Source organism: Prionailurus bengalensis, chromosome B3, assembly GCF_016509475.1.
Source record: "Prionailurus bengalensis isolate Pbe53 chromosome B3, Fcat_Pben_1.1_paternal_pri, whole genome shotgun sequence".
NCBI classification, from domain to species: domain Eukaryota; kingdom Metazoa; phylum Chordata; class Mammalia; order Carnivora; family Felidae; genus Prionailurus; species Prionailurus bengalensis.
This window is the reverse complement of record NC_057355.1, coordinates 116,080,224-116,099,742: the sequence shown is the minus strand read 5'-3', so window position 1 is coordinate 116,099,742 and position 19,519 is coordinate 116,080,224. Positions and strand designations below refer to the sequence as shown.

General features: G+C 49.7%; 1 protein-coding gene across 4 annotated transcripts in view; it reads right to left on the bottom strand.

Moving 5' to 3' along the window:
• Positions 1-696: 696 nt before the first annotated feature.
• The window catches only part of SUSD6 (sushi domain containing 6), a 98,756-nt gene continuing 79,933 nt past the window's right edge, over positions 697-19,519 (bottom strand). For all 4 annotated transcript variants that reach the window (XM_043556446.1, XM_043556448.1, XM_043556449.1 and 1 more), the window contains exons 3-6: positions 12,843-13,040; positions 11,717-11,855; positions 7,023-7,450; positions 697-4,883 (exon numbers count right to left, since the gene is read on the bottom strand). In XM_043556446.1, coding sequence (XP_043412381.1) covers positions 4,858-4,883; positions 7,023-7,450; positions 11,717-11,855; positions 12,843-13,040 — 791 coding nt within the window. In that variant the 3' untranslated portion in view covers positions 697-4,857. The remainder of the gene's footprint in view (positions 4,884-7,022; positions 7,451-11,716; positions 11,856-12,842; positions 13,041-19,519) is intronic.

Genomic DNA, 19,519 nt, shown 5'->3' with positions numbered 1-19,519 from the left:
TCTTAAGCGAGGGGGAGAGCGTCCTCCCAGAAAAGTGGAGCTTACTACATCATTCTGTTACTTAACACTGTCCAAGTGCTTCCGGCTACCCTGAAGATGAAGTCAAACTTCTCCACTCCTTGCTTGGAGGGCCTCCAGGACCCAGCCCCCGCTGCCCTCTCCTGCCCTGTGCTGAGCCACTGTCCCCCCAGCCCTGCGCCCCCTTTTTTTCCTTCCTCCACTGAATGTGCCTTCTGCTGCCTTGGCGTCCACGCATGCGTGGTGTCCCGCCCTTTAGCCTGGCGGTACGGCCCTTCCTATCACAGCTTCTTTGCCCTTCCATCCAAAAGATGCTTCCTGTGCCCCACCCAGCGTGGCTTCCCTGATCAGCACTGCACGCTGTGGGGACGGCCCGCCCTCCCAGGGCAGTAATTGTGCCCGGGTCCCAAACGCAGGGGCCTGCTCGCTGCCGAGTCCCAGTGCAGCACAGGGACTGGCACACTGAGAACGCCTAAGACCGGTAGTGTGTTTCCACTCCGGTTTGGGGCTTCTCCCCGATACCGTCCGCCTCTCCCTGTCCTGTCTCCTCTTGCTAGGCAGCCCCTCCCCAGAGCTGGTGCTTCGCCACTTCAGGAACTCCTGCCACCTAGGCTTTTCCTGCTCGAGGGTTTCTATGAAAACTTCCTGGAAGGATCACATCGCTCACAACTGCCTTCGTAAGAACCTTTTTAATTATTATTTAGAAATGCAGTTATATACATAGAACAATTAAAATTAAATTAAACTTTGTACAAATATTAAAATACTATCTTCACACCCACCGCAATGTACAGGATACCAAAAAATATATAAAATAAAATAAAGCAAACCCAAACTGATTGAGGGACATCCTGCACAGAGTCAATGATGCATGTGTCATTTGAAACCATCATCTAGGAGTACCATTCTACAAAGGATTCCACAGTGGTGTGAAAAGAAGCCAGGGCGGGGTGTGGTAGGCCGCCATGCAACCCGCGTCCATCTCTCCTCCGGCCTGGCAATCTGAGTGCTGTGCCCCTCCGTTCCCTCCAGCCAGCTCTGCTGCCAGACAGAGGGCTCAACCTCGGGGTTTCCATTCAAGATTCTTCTAGGTTTTCAACTGGAAATTAAGAGCGGCAGCTTCCCAGCAAAGCTGAGCCTGTTGCCGTTCCCTGTTCAGGGAATCAGCTACTCTACCACTCAGTCTGTGCTTCGGCCAAGCAAAGTCTAGTTCAGCCCCTCCCCGGGGCCCCAGCAAAGACTGGCCCTACGTTGAGAGCCGGGAGTCCCAGAAGCCCTCGGCCTCACTGTCCTCACAAGCACACGGGGACTTAAGCCTGTGTAGCACTTCTCTTCCGGGCCCCTTATTCTCTTTCAGGAGGAAAGAAAGGCAAGGATGTAGAAGTGTTTGCAGCATATCCCATTCTCTATGTGAGGATATCCCTGTGAACGGAGGAGACACTGCCATGTGGCCAGAACTGGGAGGGAGGGGAAAGGCCGAATGCCTGTGGATCCCTGTGCCAGCACTAAAGAAGCAGGAAAAGTCTACCTTTGTCTGTCTTGCCATCAGGCTTCTCCACAGAACTTTAAAGCTGGCGGGGGGGGGGGGGGGGGGGGGAAGGGAGAGGAGGGGGAGGATGAATGGAGAAGACATTAGCTTAAGTTCTGTTTGCAAATGGAGTGTTAGTAGAATGCACACTGAAGTGCCTTATAAAGCCAAAAGAACTCACAAAGTGGCTGGGACTCAGTCCATTTCACAGTTCACACCAGTGAGATGAGAACACGGCACACAACATTCAGAAATGGCAAAAGAGAGAGCCTATCCGCTAAACTAAGGCATTGAAAGGGACGGAAACCTTAAGTGATTTTCACCACATACTGGCCCTTGAAAGTCGCTGGCAAGTCAGCAGGATAGAAAACCACTGAGTCAGCTCATGTGTGCAAAAAGACACTTTTAGTCCTTTGGTGCTGGCTACCCTCCTGGACAAGCCCTCTGCTGGACTCCCCTAGAGGTGAGCCCGGGAAAGCCAGGGCCGTGGTCTTCCCACCTGCTCTGGGATCCTTTGGCAGCCTCCTGCCCAACAGCCTGCCACCTGCCACTGCCCTGGTCTCTCAGCCAGGCCCCACTTCAAGGCAGCTGTGGAGTCCCTAATCCCTTGAAAGGGACAAACCCCAGAAGCTCTAGAAACAGCAGCACCTGGCTGATGGCTAAGAAACTGCTTCAGAGAAGAGAACTGCAAGAGAAGAAGCCAGCAAGGATGTCAGCTGCAATGGGAGGCCTGGATCCTCCTCCAACAGGCCCCGGGAGGCGGGAGGTGGGAGGTGGGAGGTGGGAGCTGGGCCTCAGCAAAGCCAGGGACAGAGGGGACGGGAGAGAGGTGGCAAAGGTGTGTGTATGCTAGGTTCCCATTTATCCAGACTTTCTTTCCTACCAGGTAGTCAAGTCTGGGCTTGTGATCCGCAGGACAGTGTTAATGGTGAGCAAGGTGGAAGAAGGCTTCAGAAGAAAGGCTTTTCATTTTTTCCCCCAAGGGCTAAGTTCGTCACCTACTCGGCTGAATAAACCTCAAATAGCATAATCTCTTAGGGAGGGAAAGATCCAGAGTAATGATATAAAAAAGGGTAAGATCTTCCATTTTTAAAAATATTCTAGACTAGAATTCAGGCTGCAGGCTCAACAGTGAGACTTTGGATTCCGCCCCCAACCCCCGCCCCCCACCGCCATTTGTCCCTGCTGTCTTTTCTGGAGGAAGACAGGGCACCCCTGTGGGTAAAGGAGGCAACTAGGGTCTGTAGGGACCCTACCCTCCAGATGGGCCCCGTGCCAGCAACCGCTGACAGGCACATCTCCGGAAATGGCCTCTTTGGAGGCAAGGGCAGGCCCCCTGGTCTGCAGCATGTCCCTCAGAGGCTTCTGTGTTCCAGCACCTTCACCAACCTGCTCTGTATGGAAACACGCCAGCCAGGGCTCTGCGCACAGCACGTGAGGGCTCCTGGGTGGGGAAGGGGGGAGGTGTGGGGTTGCCCGCAGGCCCAGAAGGCACTGCCCTTACCCTGAGCGAAGGAAGACTACAGTGGCGCCAGGAGGCCAGGAGCGGGCAGGTGGTAAAGTGCGTGTTGAGGGTGGCGCGGGAGGCTGAGAGGAGGCCATTCCTCTTAATCTTTGCGGCCAACCACGCCTGGAGCTACCCTGTTAGGTCAGGTACTGAAAATAGACTGGGTTCTTTACTGTTTTCACCATCCCAAACAGAGCGGCTGGGGAGCAGCAGAGGTACAGGTGGGCTCAGCTACAAGTCTCCCAGCCCCAGCGCTTCAAAAACAAAACAGAAACAAGCATTCTTTAATGCCACGTCTTTTGAGGATGACAGTAGCCTGGCTGAGCTCTGCCACCCCAGCCCTGGTCAGCATTCACACGTGGCAGAGCGAGAGCCCCCAGCAGGAGCATCTGGGAGCACCGAGCCCACCCGCTCCGACTCCAGGACCCGGAGCCAGGCTGCTTCGCAAGCATTCACCCGCTGCAGACCAGCAAGGGGGATGTACAGGAGTGTCGGCCCCTCCCCCAGGTGCCAGGGACTCGCTGGTGGGCTGGCGTGTGGAAGGGTGGCAGGGGGGCCAAGGGAGAGAGCAGGGACTCGCTGGTGGGCTGGCGTGTGGAAGGGTGGCAGGGGAAACACAAGCAGGGAAAGCAGCAGTGCAGCAAGCAGCAGCACGCTTCCTGGGCACAGTTACTAAGGCACGTGACTGTGGTGACGAGGACCCTCAGGACCGGGGCTGGAGCTGCCTGCAGCTGCCTGGGGACTCGGTCTGTGCCTCTCAGGCTCCCTTCCGTCACCACGAACCCAGAACGGGGCAACGTGCCCCAAATGCCACTGGCCACACAGACCTTCCGTGGCACCTCAGCAACTCTCCCATCCCAGCGATGATTCACCTCGGGCCCCTGTGGGCAGCAAGGAAGCTGGGGCTGCCAAGGACCAAACCCAGGAGGCAGCAGGCCACTTCCCCTCACACTCCAGTGAAACAGAAAAGACCAAGGCCAGGAAGGCCGGTGCTAGAAGTAGGAAGTGAGAATTTGCATATTAGGAAGACAATCACCCATCAGCCACCTTCCTTCCCTCCCTCAGGATCTTCTCAACGCTTCTCAGAAACTCAACAGGGCCAGGGGCCAGAACCTCTGAGCTGGACACCTGGGTGCTGGGATAGCTTTGGCGTGATTTTCCACATCCTCCAACCTTAGCCAAAGAAATGTGCCACGGGTGTCAACCCAGGGCAGGCCCGGGCACCCACATCCTTGCCCTAATTAGAGCCACTTTTGGATCTGCTCCTGCTAAGGGCAGTGGTGCCAGCCCTTAAAGGTGACAGGCCAGACCCAGACCCAGGCCTGGCCCTCTGTGTGCCGGAGGGCAGCAGTGCAGCCACCAAGGCTTGTAGGACAGCAACAAGCCTGCATGACAGGGAAACCGAATGGGCTGGGTGGGGGAAGGCACGAGTAAACACAGCGGCTCTCAGGCCCACGCAGGCTGGTGGGGTCTGCCGCCAAAGAGCTGGCTGGAGGGGACCCGGAGGGCTCAGGGAAAGGAAGAGTTCAGTCCAGCACATTCAAATGTCTCCGACACAGATGGGAAGGCTGGAGTAGGCAAAATGCCAGCTCCTCCAGCTGTCCAGCGGGCAGATGGCGAGAATCATCTTGAGTTTCCAGCAAGGTGGGCCTGGAGGCCCTCAGAGATACAGAGATACACAGATACACAGGTGGCAGCTCAGGTATCCGGGTAGGGTGGCTGGAGTATGGCGTACTCAAACCCACAGGGAGAGGGAAGAGGGGCAGAGAGGACCGTTGCAGAGAGGAGAGGCCCGTGGCAGCACTCATGCTTCTTTCAACAGCGGGATATCTGCAGGAAGAGAAGGAAGGAAAGCACAGTGGTTACCCTGCTGGGTCTCTCTGCAGCACGTCTGATCCCACTGCATGCTTCCCATGCAGGCCCTGGTCTGAAGAAACAAAATGCTTCACTCATACCTTCTAGAGGAGTCTACACCCTTCGCCCCTTCTTTAGGCCTTCCTTGCTCATCTCTCCCCCTACCTGTGTGATGAGCTCTGAATGTTTAGTATTCAAACCCCCTCTGGTCCCACCACCTTGAATCTCCTGTCTGCCTTGACTCTGCTGGTCTAGTTGCTTCTCTTTCTACCCTTAATCTCACCCTATGAGGCTGCTGAGCCCTGCTTAGGTCCTACCTCCTCCTTAGAGCCAATCACCAGCTGTGTGATACCGAGTAACTCACTTCCTTCCCTGGGTCTCGGGTCTCCTTTTATGTCCATCGGGTTACATGGATGCCTCATGGTCCTGATTTCCTACGGTGCTGTCAGCCTCAGACAGCACAGGCAGTCTGCAATGACCGATGTATCTTGTTTTCTGTGCCCCTCACACTGACACAGACCCTATAACTCCTGTTTCCATATTTCTTGAATACAGGCCCGATCTTCCCAAGACAGTCCATGCAGGCAGACAGCATGTTTCAAATTACTTTCTATCACCTCAGAAATCTAACTGGCACCAGACACAAGATAGGTTCTCAAAAATGTTTGTTCAATAAATGGAACAAAGCAAGGTACTGAGGAGAAGAAGGGAGAGGAGCAAGCACCATCAGGGCTCCTTAGCAAAGATAAGGGCTGAGAAGTACACTTGGGACCTGTGTCAATACATACAGACACACAGGGGCACCTGGGTGGCTCAGTCGGTTAAGCATCCGACTTCAGCTCAGGTCACGATCTTGTGGTTCATTGGTTCAAGTCCCAAGTCGGGCTCTGTTGACAGCTCAGAGCCTGGAGCCTGCTTCAGATTCTGTGTCTCCCCCTCTCTCTGCCCCTTCCCTGCTCACGCTCTCTCACTATCTCAAAAATAAACATTAAAAAAAACTTTTTTAAAAAATGTGCAGACACATAACATGCATAGCTGGCTGTCCATTGGGTCACTGGCTTCCACCTTTAAACGCAGGTCAATTAGGTAATGGCCCCTTCCCAGCTCTATATCCCACCAAGAGGAAAGAAGGCATGCTGTTGATTCAGGAAACTCCTAAATATGATCTGCATTCAAGAATTTCCAACTTCTCTGCTTTCAGATACTCTCAAACTCAGACATTAATGGCACCCAGGACCTCCAGGGCACATACGTCTTCCTCACTGGTTTTCGGAGGGGCTTGGTAAGTGCAGAAACCTACTGTCAAAAGGGAAACCTCTAGGTTTAGCCTGCATCCTGAAAAGCACTGGGGTTTCATATAAAGATATTTTTTAAAGTGACAGAGTCAATCCCGATATTCAATTCTCCAGGCCCCAGAAGAGGCAGGTAGGTCAGGAGTTGGCAATTTCCTTCTATGGCTGGCTTGCCACCAAGAACCCAGAGTCACCTGAGAGGTAGCATGGCACTGTGGGGTTATAAACACGGGCTCTAATCCCAGCTCAGCTACTACCAATGGGCAAGTGACACCTTCTCCGGCCTTAGTATCCTGATCCATAAAATAGGGATGGTAATAGTATCCACTTCTCAGGATCGCTGTGAGGTTTAACTGACACAGTGCAAGAAAACCAACTAGCACAGGACTTGCATAGTCCTGTTGAAAATGAAACTGCTGAATCCCAGGCAAGAAAGACTGGCTCCAGTTTTCTCTGTAACATGACCCCATACCTCTTTGTCACTCCTGTCCTTTCAGGAACATAAAAATTATCACAAGAGAACAGACCCTACTCCCGCCTCCAGCCAGCTGTCCTCTCTTTGATTTAGCACAGGCCTGTGACCACAAATAGTTTTGGAAACTCTAAACTACGAAGATTCACAGACAACAGTCAAAAGTCTCCTACACAGAGCCCAAAGCCCTGCCGGGAACTGAGGGTGAGGCCTTATTCTGCAGGCTAATCCCCCAGGTATTATCTTCCTTTGCCTCCAAATACCCAATTATGAGAGAGGCTCACGGTCCCTCCTCACTCCCAGCAAGGCCCCCGAGCAGCTCATAATTCACAATCAGTACAGACCACCTACCATCTGTGTAGTCCTCCGATGTGAGGGATAAAAGGCTTTGTATGTCACTGTTCTCTGAATCTGGGGCTTCTTTGTATGCCACTCGGCTGTTCCCTGAGCCGGCCACCCAGGAAGAGGTGGTTGCCTGATGCACCATCACAGTCTCTGAGCCCTGAGAGCCCCAGGCTTCACATAGTCCAGACTGGCCCGGGGCCTCCTCCTCTCCGCCTGCAGAGGAACAGGCCCCCTGGTCCTGCAACTGCTGCTCCCTTGGTCCGTTCCTCCCACCGGGCCCAGACCCTTCTGACAGCACGATCTGCACTCTGGGGTCAGCAGGAGGCACACAGTGACCGGAACTGCCGTATACAGCTTCCTCGTAGGACGGGAGCGCAACCTGGACTCCATCCACCATGATGGAAACTTGGTCGCCAGATACCCCCTGGTCGCGCCTGCATCCAGAAGAGAAAAAGACAAAGGAAGAATGAAAATACACAAAGAAATAGATACCAACAACGACACCAACAATGCCAACCAGTTTTGAGCACTTACAACGTGCCAGGCACAGCACTAAGCGCTTTATCCCACTGAACCCGCAGGTGAGCCCTTTCAGGTACAGATTCACCAAGAATGCAGATGAGGCTTAGAGAAGTCAAGTACCCTGCCCAGTCACACAGCTGGTGCGGGAAGAAGCTGGGATGTGAATCCAGTTCCTGGGCTCTTACCCTCTGGGTACCCAGGCACCCAGCCCTCTCATATGGTGTAAAAACTAGGAACCTAGAGACGTAGAAATAAAGCCAGTATGCAGCACAGGGAGGACAGGAAAGTAAGAGAGTAATGCTTGCACAGATCTGTGAGTATAGTGTCTGAACGCTTTAAGTGGGCACACTGTGTGGTGTGTGAATTAAATTTCCATGCAGCAGTGGTTAAAAAAAGGAGAGGGAAAAGAAGCATTGTGGTCTTGGGATGCCGGAGTCAAAATGTGAAGAATTCTATTCCTGTGACTCAGCTACTGTACTTGCCCTTTATTTTATTCAATTTTTTTAAAGTGTATTTATTTTGAGAGAGACAGAGACAACATGTGGGGGCGGGGGGGGGGCAGAGAGAGGGAGAGAGAGAATCTCAAGCCGGCTCCACACCACCAGAGTGGAGCCCGATGTGGGGCTCGAACCCACGAACCGTGAGATTATGACCTGAGCTGAAACCAAGTGCTGGACGCTTAACCGACTGAGCCACCCAGGTGCCCCGCTTGCCTTTTTACCTTTAACTTAAAAAAATTATATGTGAATTACAACATACACACACACACACACACAAGATAGAAAAATATACAGCTTACTGTTTTATCCCAAAGGTACTGCCCCTACCGAGGTCAAGAAAGAGCATGCTTGCCAGCACCCACACACCCTTGCTTCCTGTCCCGATGACTCCCTACTTCCTCACACCGGAAGTAACCACTATCCTAACTTACATGACAATCAGGCTTTTGCTTTCTATTTCAATAGTTTTACTGCCTAAAATGAACCCCTCAACACCACAGTTGAGTTTTGCGTATTTTTGATCTTTATATAAATGGGATATACAATGAATGTGTGTGTACATATGTGTATGTGTATCTGGCTTCTTTTACTGAACTTTGTGTGAGATTTATTTATGCAAACACCTTTTTTTTTTTTATCACTTTTTGATATAAACACACTTATTTCCTGAACCATTCTGAAAGTAAGTTATTTATGGCTAAATAGAACATTATTCAGCAGCACACCCCTCCGAAGAACCTCTTCTGCATACCTGCAACATTATTACCTCCTTGAAATTTAACAGTGGTATAATACTGTCATTAAAATTTTCCTAAATACCCCAAAATATATCTGTTTCGGCTGCAGTCTCGTTTGTTTTCGAGGACCCAATTAGGGCTCATGCATTGCGGTTAGTCCTATTCTACCTCCTTTCCTCTAGAACAGTCCACGATAGCTTCTCCTTCATGACAAGGATACTTTTTGTTAGAATCCAGGCCAGTTGTCTCCTATGATGTCCCACAGTCCACAGTCCGGACTTAATTGTTTCCTTGGGATTAAGATTCCAGTCAATTTTTGCCTGGAACACTGTATCATTTGTGATGCTGTGTTCTCCTCAGGGTATTACACCAGAACACACAGAAGCTCCATGACTGGACCACATTACTATTGCTAGACTGTTATTAGCTCTTAATTTCCTCATCTGTACTTGCAGATAAAATCTGTGCTACCAATTCAAATGGCATAGACACTGTGAGGATGACAGAAGTGGTACTCAGAAGTGCCTGGAGGTTTCTGGAAGGAAGGGAAACTGATGGCAAGGTGACATAGAAAGCACTGTGCATTCTGGTACGTGCTTAGCTTCTGTTATTCAAAATGCGTTTTGTTGTTGTTGTTTAAAAAGTAATATAATACGTGGGGGCGCCTGGGTGGCTCAGTCGATTAAGTATCCGACTCTGGCTCAGGTCATGATCTCACAGTTTGTGAGCTCGAGCCCCATGTCGGGCTCTGTGCTGACAGCTCAAAGCCTGGAGCCTGCTTCAGATTCTGTGTCTCCCTCTCTCTCTCCCCCCGTCCCTGCTCATGCTCTGTCTCTCTTTCTCTCAAAAATAAATAAACATTAAAAAAAAATTAAGGGGTGCCTTAATTTGGTGGCTCAGTTGGGTAAGCATCTGACTTTGGCTCTGGTCATGATCTCATGGTTTGTGAGTTCCAACTAACAGCTTGGAGTCTGGAGCCTGCTTCAGATTCTGTCTCTCTCTCTCTCTCTCTGCCCCTCCCCTGCTCACTCTCTCTCTCTGTCTCTCTCTCAAGTAAATAAACATTAAAAAAAAAAACCTTTAATTTAAAAAAAGTAATATGTGTAACACAGTACAAAATTTGAACAGGGCCCATAAAAAACAAACAAACAAACAAATAAATCTTTCTTCCACTCAAGTCAGGCAAAATCAGCCAATTACTTTTAACACACTTACCAGGTAACTACAAAGGGAAAATACTCCCTAATTTGGATGAAGCAACAAACAGATCAGCTTGACTTTACATGGAAATAGCCAATTCTTTCAAGTAGTTCCTCTTCATTCTACGAACTGTGTAACAACCTTGAAAAAACAAATAGCTACTACCTGCCGCCCCCCCCACCGGCCCCTGAAAAAAACAAAATAGAAAGAAGAAAGAAAAATCACACAAGTACACAAAGATGAAACTTAGCCTGAGCCTGGTCTGTAAATTCCAGACCAGGAAGCGTTTGATTTAACACAACTTAGCTTGTTCCTCTGTGCCTGTGGATGACGACAGTGACTGATAAAGGGCTGTGAGTGCACATCAACTATTCTCAGCGGAATGAGGAGCTGCCGGGGCAGCCCAAAAAAACTGCAGGGGGCCGTGACAGCCCCGGGGCAGAGTTTCCCCTAAGGGATACCCTCAGGGCCAGTCCCCCACCACTGCCACCCCCTCCCCCATCTACCCAGTCTGGGATGACTTGTGGGCAGCGCACTCAACTGGAAAAAGGAAAGTGACAAAGGTGGGCAAAAACCCCCACTTCCTCTGTTTCTAGCACAGTATGGCACAGTGGTTGCCATCCTGGCCGCGCATTAAAACCACTGGGAGCTTTTTAAAAAACACTAATGCCACAAGGTGCCTGGATGGTTCAGTCAGTTAAACGTCCAACTTTGGCTCAGGTCGTGATCTCACGTTTCATGGGTTCAAGCCCCATATCTATGCTGACAGCAGAGAGCCCACTTTGGAGCCTCTGTCTCCCCCTCTCTCTGCCCCTCCCCCACTCGTTCTCTCCCTCTCTCTCTCTCAAAAATAAACAAAAACAAAACAGGGGTGCCTGGGTGGGCGTCCGACTTCGACTCGGGTCATGATCTCACGGTCTGTAAGTTTGAGCCCCGTGTCAGGCTCTGTGCTGACAGCTCGGAGCCTGGAGCCTGCTTTGGATTCTGTGTCTCCCTCTCTCTCTGCCCCTCCCCTGCTCACGCTCTGTCTCCCTCAAAAATAAATGAACATTAAAAAAAAAAAAAATTAAAAAAAATAAAATAAAAAACAAAACAAAAAACACTAATGCTAGGCTCCCACTCCAAACCAAATTAATCAGAATGCCTGGGGATAGAGGCTTAGGTGTTGGTATTTGTGTTTAATTCCCTACAGATGCCTGTATGTGCAGTCAGGATTGGGAACTAGGGGGCCAGGCCAGTGGCTCGCACACAGAGCCTGCCTCAGAATCACCTGGAGGGCTTATGAAACTACATGGATGGGTCTCAGCCCTAGAGTTTCTCATTCAGTTGGTCTGGGGTGGGGCCTGAAAATTCTCATTCCTAACAAGTCCCCAGGTGATGCTGATGCTGCTGGAACCACACTTTGAGAGCCACTGGTATAGGGCAAATGACAAGGCTTGGGGGTTGGACAAGTCTGGGTCCAAATCTCCACGGTGGTCATCATCTAGAGGAGTCACGACCTTGACTTAATCTCTCTGAGCCTCAGCTTCCTTATCTGCAGTGATCCAATGAGGATTAAGCTAGTGATAAGCAAAATGATAAGCACAGTGCCAGGCATATCCAGGAGTTGAACACATGGCAGGGCCCTCCCCTTCCCCTGGGCACACACATCAGAAGAGGCTGCCAGGCCCACAAGCACCCCTCTGCAGTCAAAGGCCAGGCCTCATGGCGATGCCCGCTGCCCCCCGACCACGGGCCTCACCTGCTGTGATGGAACGACTTCAGCTTCGGCTGCAGCAGCACAAACAGCACCACGAGGAGGAGAATGAGTGCCACGGAGCTGGCAGTGGAAGCAACTATGGACAGCGTGGGGACCCCAAGTGATGTGTGGGCATCTTTGTCTACAGAAATAAAATCATCATCAGAAGGGTGCTGTGCCCAGACCCATAACATGTGAGCCCCATAGCTGATCTCGTCAAAGGTCCCTTGCACGGTGCCATGGCCATGGCCATTTTGGAAGTCTAAGTGTGGAGCAGCTTTTACACATAAGGTAAGGGGTCATTTCCCCATCCTGTTCTCGAATCTAAAATTCTCTTCACTTCAGACCTTTGAGGACCATCTCACACCAAACCTCACATGCCCCTAGAGATCTGGCTTTTACTAACCACTTCTGATCCTGTCCTCAGTAGCAGGTTGGTAGGCATCAACCATGTGCATGGACACAGCCTTCCACCATCCTAGGTCCCACCCATGTTTCCCCACATGTGGCAGGAAAACTGGTAAGAACTGGGCTGTGATCCCCTGTTCTAAGACCCTGTAACTTCAGTTGCAAATCTCAGGCTGGTCCCCATCCATCTCTAGGGTGTCATGGTCTAGGAGCCCGAGTGTGAGGCACGAAGACAGCTGTAGGACACATACTTTCCTGCAGACAGTTGGATTTTCCTGTCATGGATGACAGGAGGAGGCAGGAGGGGTCTTCTGTCCAGCTGGACTGTAGCTCTATAACAAACAGTCCATTTCCATTCAAAGAAAAATAATATAAAAGAGACACTCCAGAAGGTGTTAGCAGAACATGGCCAAAGGTCACCAGCACTTGGCTGGGCAAACGAGAGATCCTAAGCATCAAAGAGACTTTACAAAGCAGAACAGATGCCTTGATAAAGCTACCAAGCCCCTCGGTGGCTCAGCTGAAATGCAGTGGGACACGCACCAGCAACCCCAAACGTCTTTTACAAAGACATGAAATCCCAAAGGAAGGGAGGCTGAGGGGCATCAAAGGAGCTACACCGCCCACAGCACAGGTGCTCTGGAGGAAGTGGGCGCCACTTCCCATCAGCTTAAAGGAAGCAGAACCCCAGCAGCCCCCCTTTCTCATCTGCCAGACTGACCCTCATTGAGACGGCAGCTAATCTCCATGGCTGGTTTCCATTCTCCATTCTTACACGTCAGGTACTTGTAATCACCCTTCAACATGTAGCCTTCAGCACACAGGTACTCAATGACGCTGCCCGCATTCAGGGGGTCTCTGCAGGGCCGGGGGTGGCAGATATAGCCACCATTCTCTGGCTCCGGGGGTAGGGAACACACTGCAAAGACAGAGAGAGAGTGCGTGGGGATACAGCAGTGAGGTTTCCCAGTGGGATCCTGTCCGTGCTGCCGAGGAGGACAGGAAATGCAGGAGGATCTGAGAGCCATTCTCTTAAAAGGCTGTTGGCCAAACTCTGGAAATTCAGGTTGCCAGTGACCAAAGGAAGCACGATGGCCGCAGGGAAAGTCTGGCTGCTTGCAACATTTCCCCTCTTGCTCTGTATGTGCCTTGGGAGAACCACACCCATGAGGGAGTGACAGACTCTGACAGTCGTGAACTCAGAGACCTAGCACATCATATGGTTTTCATAAAACCTACTGAAACACACAATGAATCAGAGTGAAAGGTGGTAAAACACTGTCAACCTGTGCAAGGGAAACGTTAGCCCTGTTTCTGATAACAATACCAGAAAAGACGCCATGGTGTGATAAAAATGTGCCTTCGTGGCCTGAGAGGGGATTTCTGATGGATTTCCTGGCCCTCCCAAGCCCCCATGTACTGCCCTCCTCCGGACTGGAGAAGTCCCCGCCAGCACTGGTCTCCATCCCACAGTAAAGCCCACAGCTTTCGCTCAGGCGAGACTATTTAGCTTTAAAAGCATCTTCACCTTCTATCCCTTTATTCTGACAGCTCCAAGACCTAGTTATCATTACTCCCCTTTGTCGATGAGGACACTGACCCACAGAAGTTAAATGACTTTAGCCAAGCGTAAGGCACTGTAAAGGGCAGACCCGAGAGCAGGGTCGAGTCTTCTGACTCTAAAACCTGTGCTCTTTCCACCAGCAGACACTGCTTCTACCCCAGGAGCTGAGTGGGCCTTTAAGAAGTATGCATGTCCTGGTCACCTCCTTTCAAACAGGTCAGTTAGGCAAACGGAGTCCAAGTGTGGTGAGAACCCTGGTGTAGATGAGTTGTAGCAGTAAGTCAGAGGAACAGGAAGGTCTAAGCGGCCTGATGAGAAGGGTGACCTCTGATTCCATGGCCTGCACCTCCAATCCTAGACTGACGCTGCAGAGTTAAAAGTCAGGCAATGGACTGTGGGGTGTGCTTAGCCCTAACAGGAGCTACACAACAGGGGCACTAAAGGAAATTCTGTTTGGAAGGCTAGGCTGGGGGAGAAGACATGCTGGCAGGATGGCCAGGTACCATGAACTTCAACTTTCCAAAAGCCTTACTAATATACAAGATAGAAAATTCCAAAGGACATTTGATTTTGCTGACAAATATCCTGCCCCCATCCTGATTATCACAAGAACATCGGTATGAAAATAAGAACTGTTTTTTTTTTCCCCACTTCCTCTAACAGACCTGGAGCCTGACTGAACCCTCTCCCACTCACAAGACTGCCCACTGCTCCCTTGCACAGAGATGCCCTTACAGCCTCTTATCAAATACCACTTCCCTTCAACCTAAAGACTGCCAGTAAGCAGGCAGACTGCCAGCCAGGCTGGGGGGTAGGTCATGTCGAAAAAGAGATGATGGCTCCTGCCTTCAAGGTGTGTATTGCTGAGATGAGGAGAAAAGACTCATCTATAAAGATTTATCAGACAATAACGCCAGGGTGGGTGCCACAGGGATGCACAAGAAGAGGTCTGGGCAGCTTCTCTGAAACTAGCAGATGAGCCCAAGTAAGTGCCCCAGTGCCCTCTAGAGACACGCCTTCTCCAGATTCTTCCCACGCCACCCACCTCACCCAAAGTCTTAAACAGGAGGAAGACAGACCCACCACACTCCTGGTGCCTCTTGCAACTTTGGCCAACTAGTTCAAAAAGCTGTCCAGCTGGATTTCCAAAGGAACCTCTGTAAACTGCTTTACTCTTTACATTTTCCCTCTTTTGTTCAGGGCAACAAGGCTGCCACAGATCCCCTGGCTCTCCTAGCACTGTGTCTAATTGGGTCATTTCCTCAGCATAATTAATGCTGAGCACCCCAGGGCAGCTTCCGAAAGCAGGCAGGACCCACTCACAGGTCCAATGTGCTGGGAAAGATGGTCTCAGAGGAAAAGCTGCAGATTCTAAAGCCACTCCTGCTGCTGGTATTCCTGCCGGTAAAGCCCAAATCTAGAGAACCTTTGAGATCACCTAGCATAAGGAAAGTTTAGTGCAAAAAAAAAAGTGGCAAGCAATGAGACCATCTTGCAGACGGTCTTGACTGCAACAGAAGGTGTTTGTAACATGTTCAAAGGACAAGGGAAGCTTCTGAGGGGTCTTGAGAAGGGCAGAATTATAAGAAGAACTGAATCTGATCAAAGATGGACAAAGCTGGAGGGAGCCTTAAAGTTTGTCAACAGTACAGCAACCCTAGTACGGTCAAATACATGCACATAGGTTCTTTTACATTATCTGTGAAGGCTAAAGGAAACCAGTCAAATGCATAGGGCTCAGCATTGCAAAGAGGCTGCCCCCGGTCCAGGGAAGTAAGGAGGCTATGGAGGTTAAAAAAAAAGGGGGGGGGGGAGGGGGCAAGACACCAAGAACACAAGAAAAAAATATGGCCTTCTTGCCCAGGCAAACAGCAGAGTGGGAGAGTTGTGGCAAAGAGCAGGTGTTCGGGGCGCCAGGGTGGCTCAGTTGGTTAAGCGTCCGACTTCAGTTTGGGTCGTGATCTCGTGGTTTGTGGGTTCGAGCCCCGCATCAGGCTCTGTGCTGACAGTTCAGAACATGGAGCCTGCTTCGGATTCTGTGTCTCCCTCTCTCTCTGCCCCTCCCCTGCTCATGCTCTCTCTCTCAAAAATAAATAAACATAAAAAAATTTTTTTTTAAATATTATAAAAGAGGTGTTCAAAAGGACCCTCTCAGTGATGCCTGGGTTAACAAGAAATGGAAGAACATCAGGAAGAGCAAATAATCATCCAGAGGCTTCTGGAAGCCACCATCCTGGGCAAGAGGCTACCTTAATCTTAATCTCAGCCTCTCTCTCTGACAACCCAAGGTTCTCAGAGGGAGTTTTAAGCTCGGTTCTAAACTGCAAGAAGACAATGAACTCATCTGATTTGGTCAAGCTGTGTAATTGTAAAAAGGGAGGGAGAAAGCCAGAAGATAGAAATTTTACAGGAAAAAAATCAATTAGTTCTCCTTAGCTTCCTTCTCTGCTTTCCATTATCTCCTACAACCATTTAGGCCTCCAGTAAGCACAGGAAGCAGCAAAGTAGTTCTTCAGGGGCCTCAGAGAAAGACGATTCAGCCAGCTGGGGAGGATGCAGACGGAGAAGATGCAAAATAAGCTGGCTGATCCTTCCACCTCCAAGTCACTGCAGCCTACAACCCTCAGTAGAAAACAAGAACCCTTGATTAGCCCTTCTAAATGGGCTTTGCTTTTGTGTCCTGAGGACCAGCCTTTTAGAAGGAGGAGGCAATAAACAAAACCAACTTTGTAAGATTCCGTAACAAGCAAATCAAAATGAGCTCCAGGAGAGGGCCCCGGATCAAACTGTTCAGTGTAACACACTTGAACAAGCACTTGAGCCCCTTCAAAATGAGGTATGAAGAGTAGGGAGTGTGAAGGTCAGTGTGAGGAAGGCAAATAGACATTTAAATACCTGGTGCATTTAAAAAAAGACTCAACAAAAGAGATTTCTGGCTGACGTCAGTTATCAAGAAAACACCATACTCTAAAACACTGACTGAGGGCTTAAGAAACTGGTCAGTGTTCATGCACAAGTTTGAAATAATGTAGTTTTAGACTAAAATCAGAGCAGTAGCATTTAGAACATAACATTAAGCACAGAGAAGTAGGTGCTTAATCAAAGCATCCAAAGAAAGGATGGCTGGAGAAAAGCTTTCCTGGGAATTAAGGGGAGAAGAAAAAGGCTTCCCCAAACCCAGCACACCCACACAGCAGTCGTAATAATCAGGGACACCACGGAGGCAGAACTGTAAATGTCTCTGGTAGTAACTCAGAGCCCCCATCTCTCCACAGGCTGCTCTAGGAGGCCATAAATGTAAATGTGACAAGACTGTGCCCTCAGAAAGCTTAGAGAGGACAGACTCACACACGGCCAACTCTAATGCAAAGCAAAGAAGGAAGTGTTAAAAGGTGAACTCTTCTATTAGCCTGGGCCATCCTTGTCAGAGACCATCTAATTCAGGTAAGGAGCACTGCTGGCAACCAGAGGAAGGTAAGAACCAGTGGCAAAGAAGAGAAATAGGATCAGAAAAAATAAGGATGGGAGGAAGGAATGGATGGATATCACACATCCAGCGCAGCACTGTCCAACAGAAATATAATGCAGCCACATAGGTAATTTTATATATTTTTTTAATGTTTGTTTTTGAGAGAGACAGAGTGTGAGCAGGGGAGGGTCAAAGTTTGAGAGAGAGCATGAGCGGGGGAGGGGCAGAGAGAGAGGGAGACACAGAATCTGAAGCAGGTTCCAGGCTCTGAGCTGTCAGCACAGAGCCTGATGCGGGGCTCGAATCCACGTACTGCGAGATCGTGACCTAAGCTGAAGTCAGATACTTAACCGAGCCACCCAGGCACCCCAACATGGGTAATTTATTAAAAAAAAAAATTTTTTTTTCAACATTTATTTATTTTTGGGACAGAGAGAGACAGAGCATGAACGGGGGAGGGGCAGAGAGAGAGAGGGAGACACAGAATCGGAAACAGGCTCCAGGCTCTGAGCCATCAGCCCAGAGCCTGACGCGGGGCTCGAACTCACGGGCCGCGAGATCGTGACCTGGCTGAAGTCGGACGCTTAACCGACTGCGCCACCCAGGCGCCCCTACATTGGTAATTTAAAATTTTCTAGTAGCCATGGTGAAAAAGTAAAAGGAACACATGAAATTAATCTTAATAATCTGCTTTATTTAACCTAATTTATATAAAATATAAATTTTTCTATTTTAAAGAGATATCTAATTTTTTTTTCCATAGTAAGTCAGCACATCTCAACTCAAACTAACCACACTTCAGGTTCTCAGTAGCCACATGGGGCTTGGATTCACTGTACTGGACAGCACAGATCCAGGAGAAGAGTCCTTGTCTGAGAGTCAGAGGGGGAGTCTGGCGATCTGAAAGCAGTGGAAAGGTTCAGAAGCACACCACAGGGGCAGGAGGGCCCCCCCCCCCCAGGAGCCTAGCCGGTCGTTCTATTTTTTAATGTTTGTTTATTTCTGAGAATGAGCAGGGGAGGGGTAGACAGAGAGGGAAACACAGAATCTGAAGCAGGCTCCAAGCTCTGAGCCTGTTAGCACGGAGCCCAACACGTGGCTCGAACTCATAAACTGTGAGATCATGACCTGGGCTGAAGTTGGAAGCTCAACCAACTGAGCCACCCAGGCGTCCCCCCCCAGAAGGTTGTTTTAAAAGGTACTATTTATGTGCTTGCTCTCAAAATCCCTTCTTGATATGTGAAGGTCCAATTTCTACTTGTAGCCCTCAACGGTTTATTATAAGCGGAGCCAGAGAAAAAAGCAAGGTAAAAACAGACAAAAAGGGTATTCAAATGTGGAGTTTGGGGTTTTTGTTTTTTTGGACATAAAACAAGGAAAGTAATAATTACTGCAAATAGATTATTACATGTGCCAGGCACACTTGTGAGTTCTCTCTTTACATGAAGCAGGGACTGTATTTTCTCCTAAGAACAATGAGGCTCAGCTGAGTTGAGTAATTTGCCCCAAAACACACATTTGTAAATAATGATGCTGGATTCAACAGGCACTCTACTCTGGTTCTTAGGCTGCAGGCTTGACCACTAAGCTGACCTGGGCCTGCAGGGGAGGGCAGGACACCAGGTTCCATTCTGTGGCTCATACCCTGATAAACTAGGCCTGGAGCTTCTGGAACACCTAGCTACTCTATATGTGAAAGGAAAAGTCATACTATAGTGTGAAAAGGCTCAAAGAGAAGGTGATTCTCTTCATGAAAACCTCCCAAGAATGTTGGGACTGGGCATTCCAGACAAATGCAAAGAGGCAGGGGTGCAGGGTAATAATCACATCTGACTATAGTGAAAAGTTTTTTTTTCTGAAGCCTCCTTTAAAAATCTCAGTACTAACAGCTCATATTTATTAACCATCTACTATAAATGCCAAGTGCCATTCCAAGCACTTTACATGTGTAACTCATTTAAGCTTCACAAAGACCTTGTAAGAAACATATTATTACAGTATTATACAGATGGGCAAATTGAGTGAGTGTGAGAGAAGTTCAGAAACTTGCTCAAGGCCACCTAGCAGGAAAGGGGCAGAGTCACGTGTGAACCCGAAAGGCTGACTTCCCTCTCCACGGCACTGGGCAGAAACAGAGGGTCTGCGGGCACAGGTTCTCCTCCCACATCCACATCCTGAAAAGTGAGGCCAGTGACAAAGGGTACTGCCTGTGGGCAGTGGCCTCTCCGAGCCTCAGTTCCGGTACATGATGGTACTGAACCAGATGACCTCTGAGGTCTCTGCTGACATTTGCAAATTTGTTTTGAGTTGGGTGAGTTGCTGGCCTCACCCACCTACTCAAGGTTCCTTCATCAAAGTCCTACAT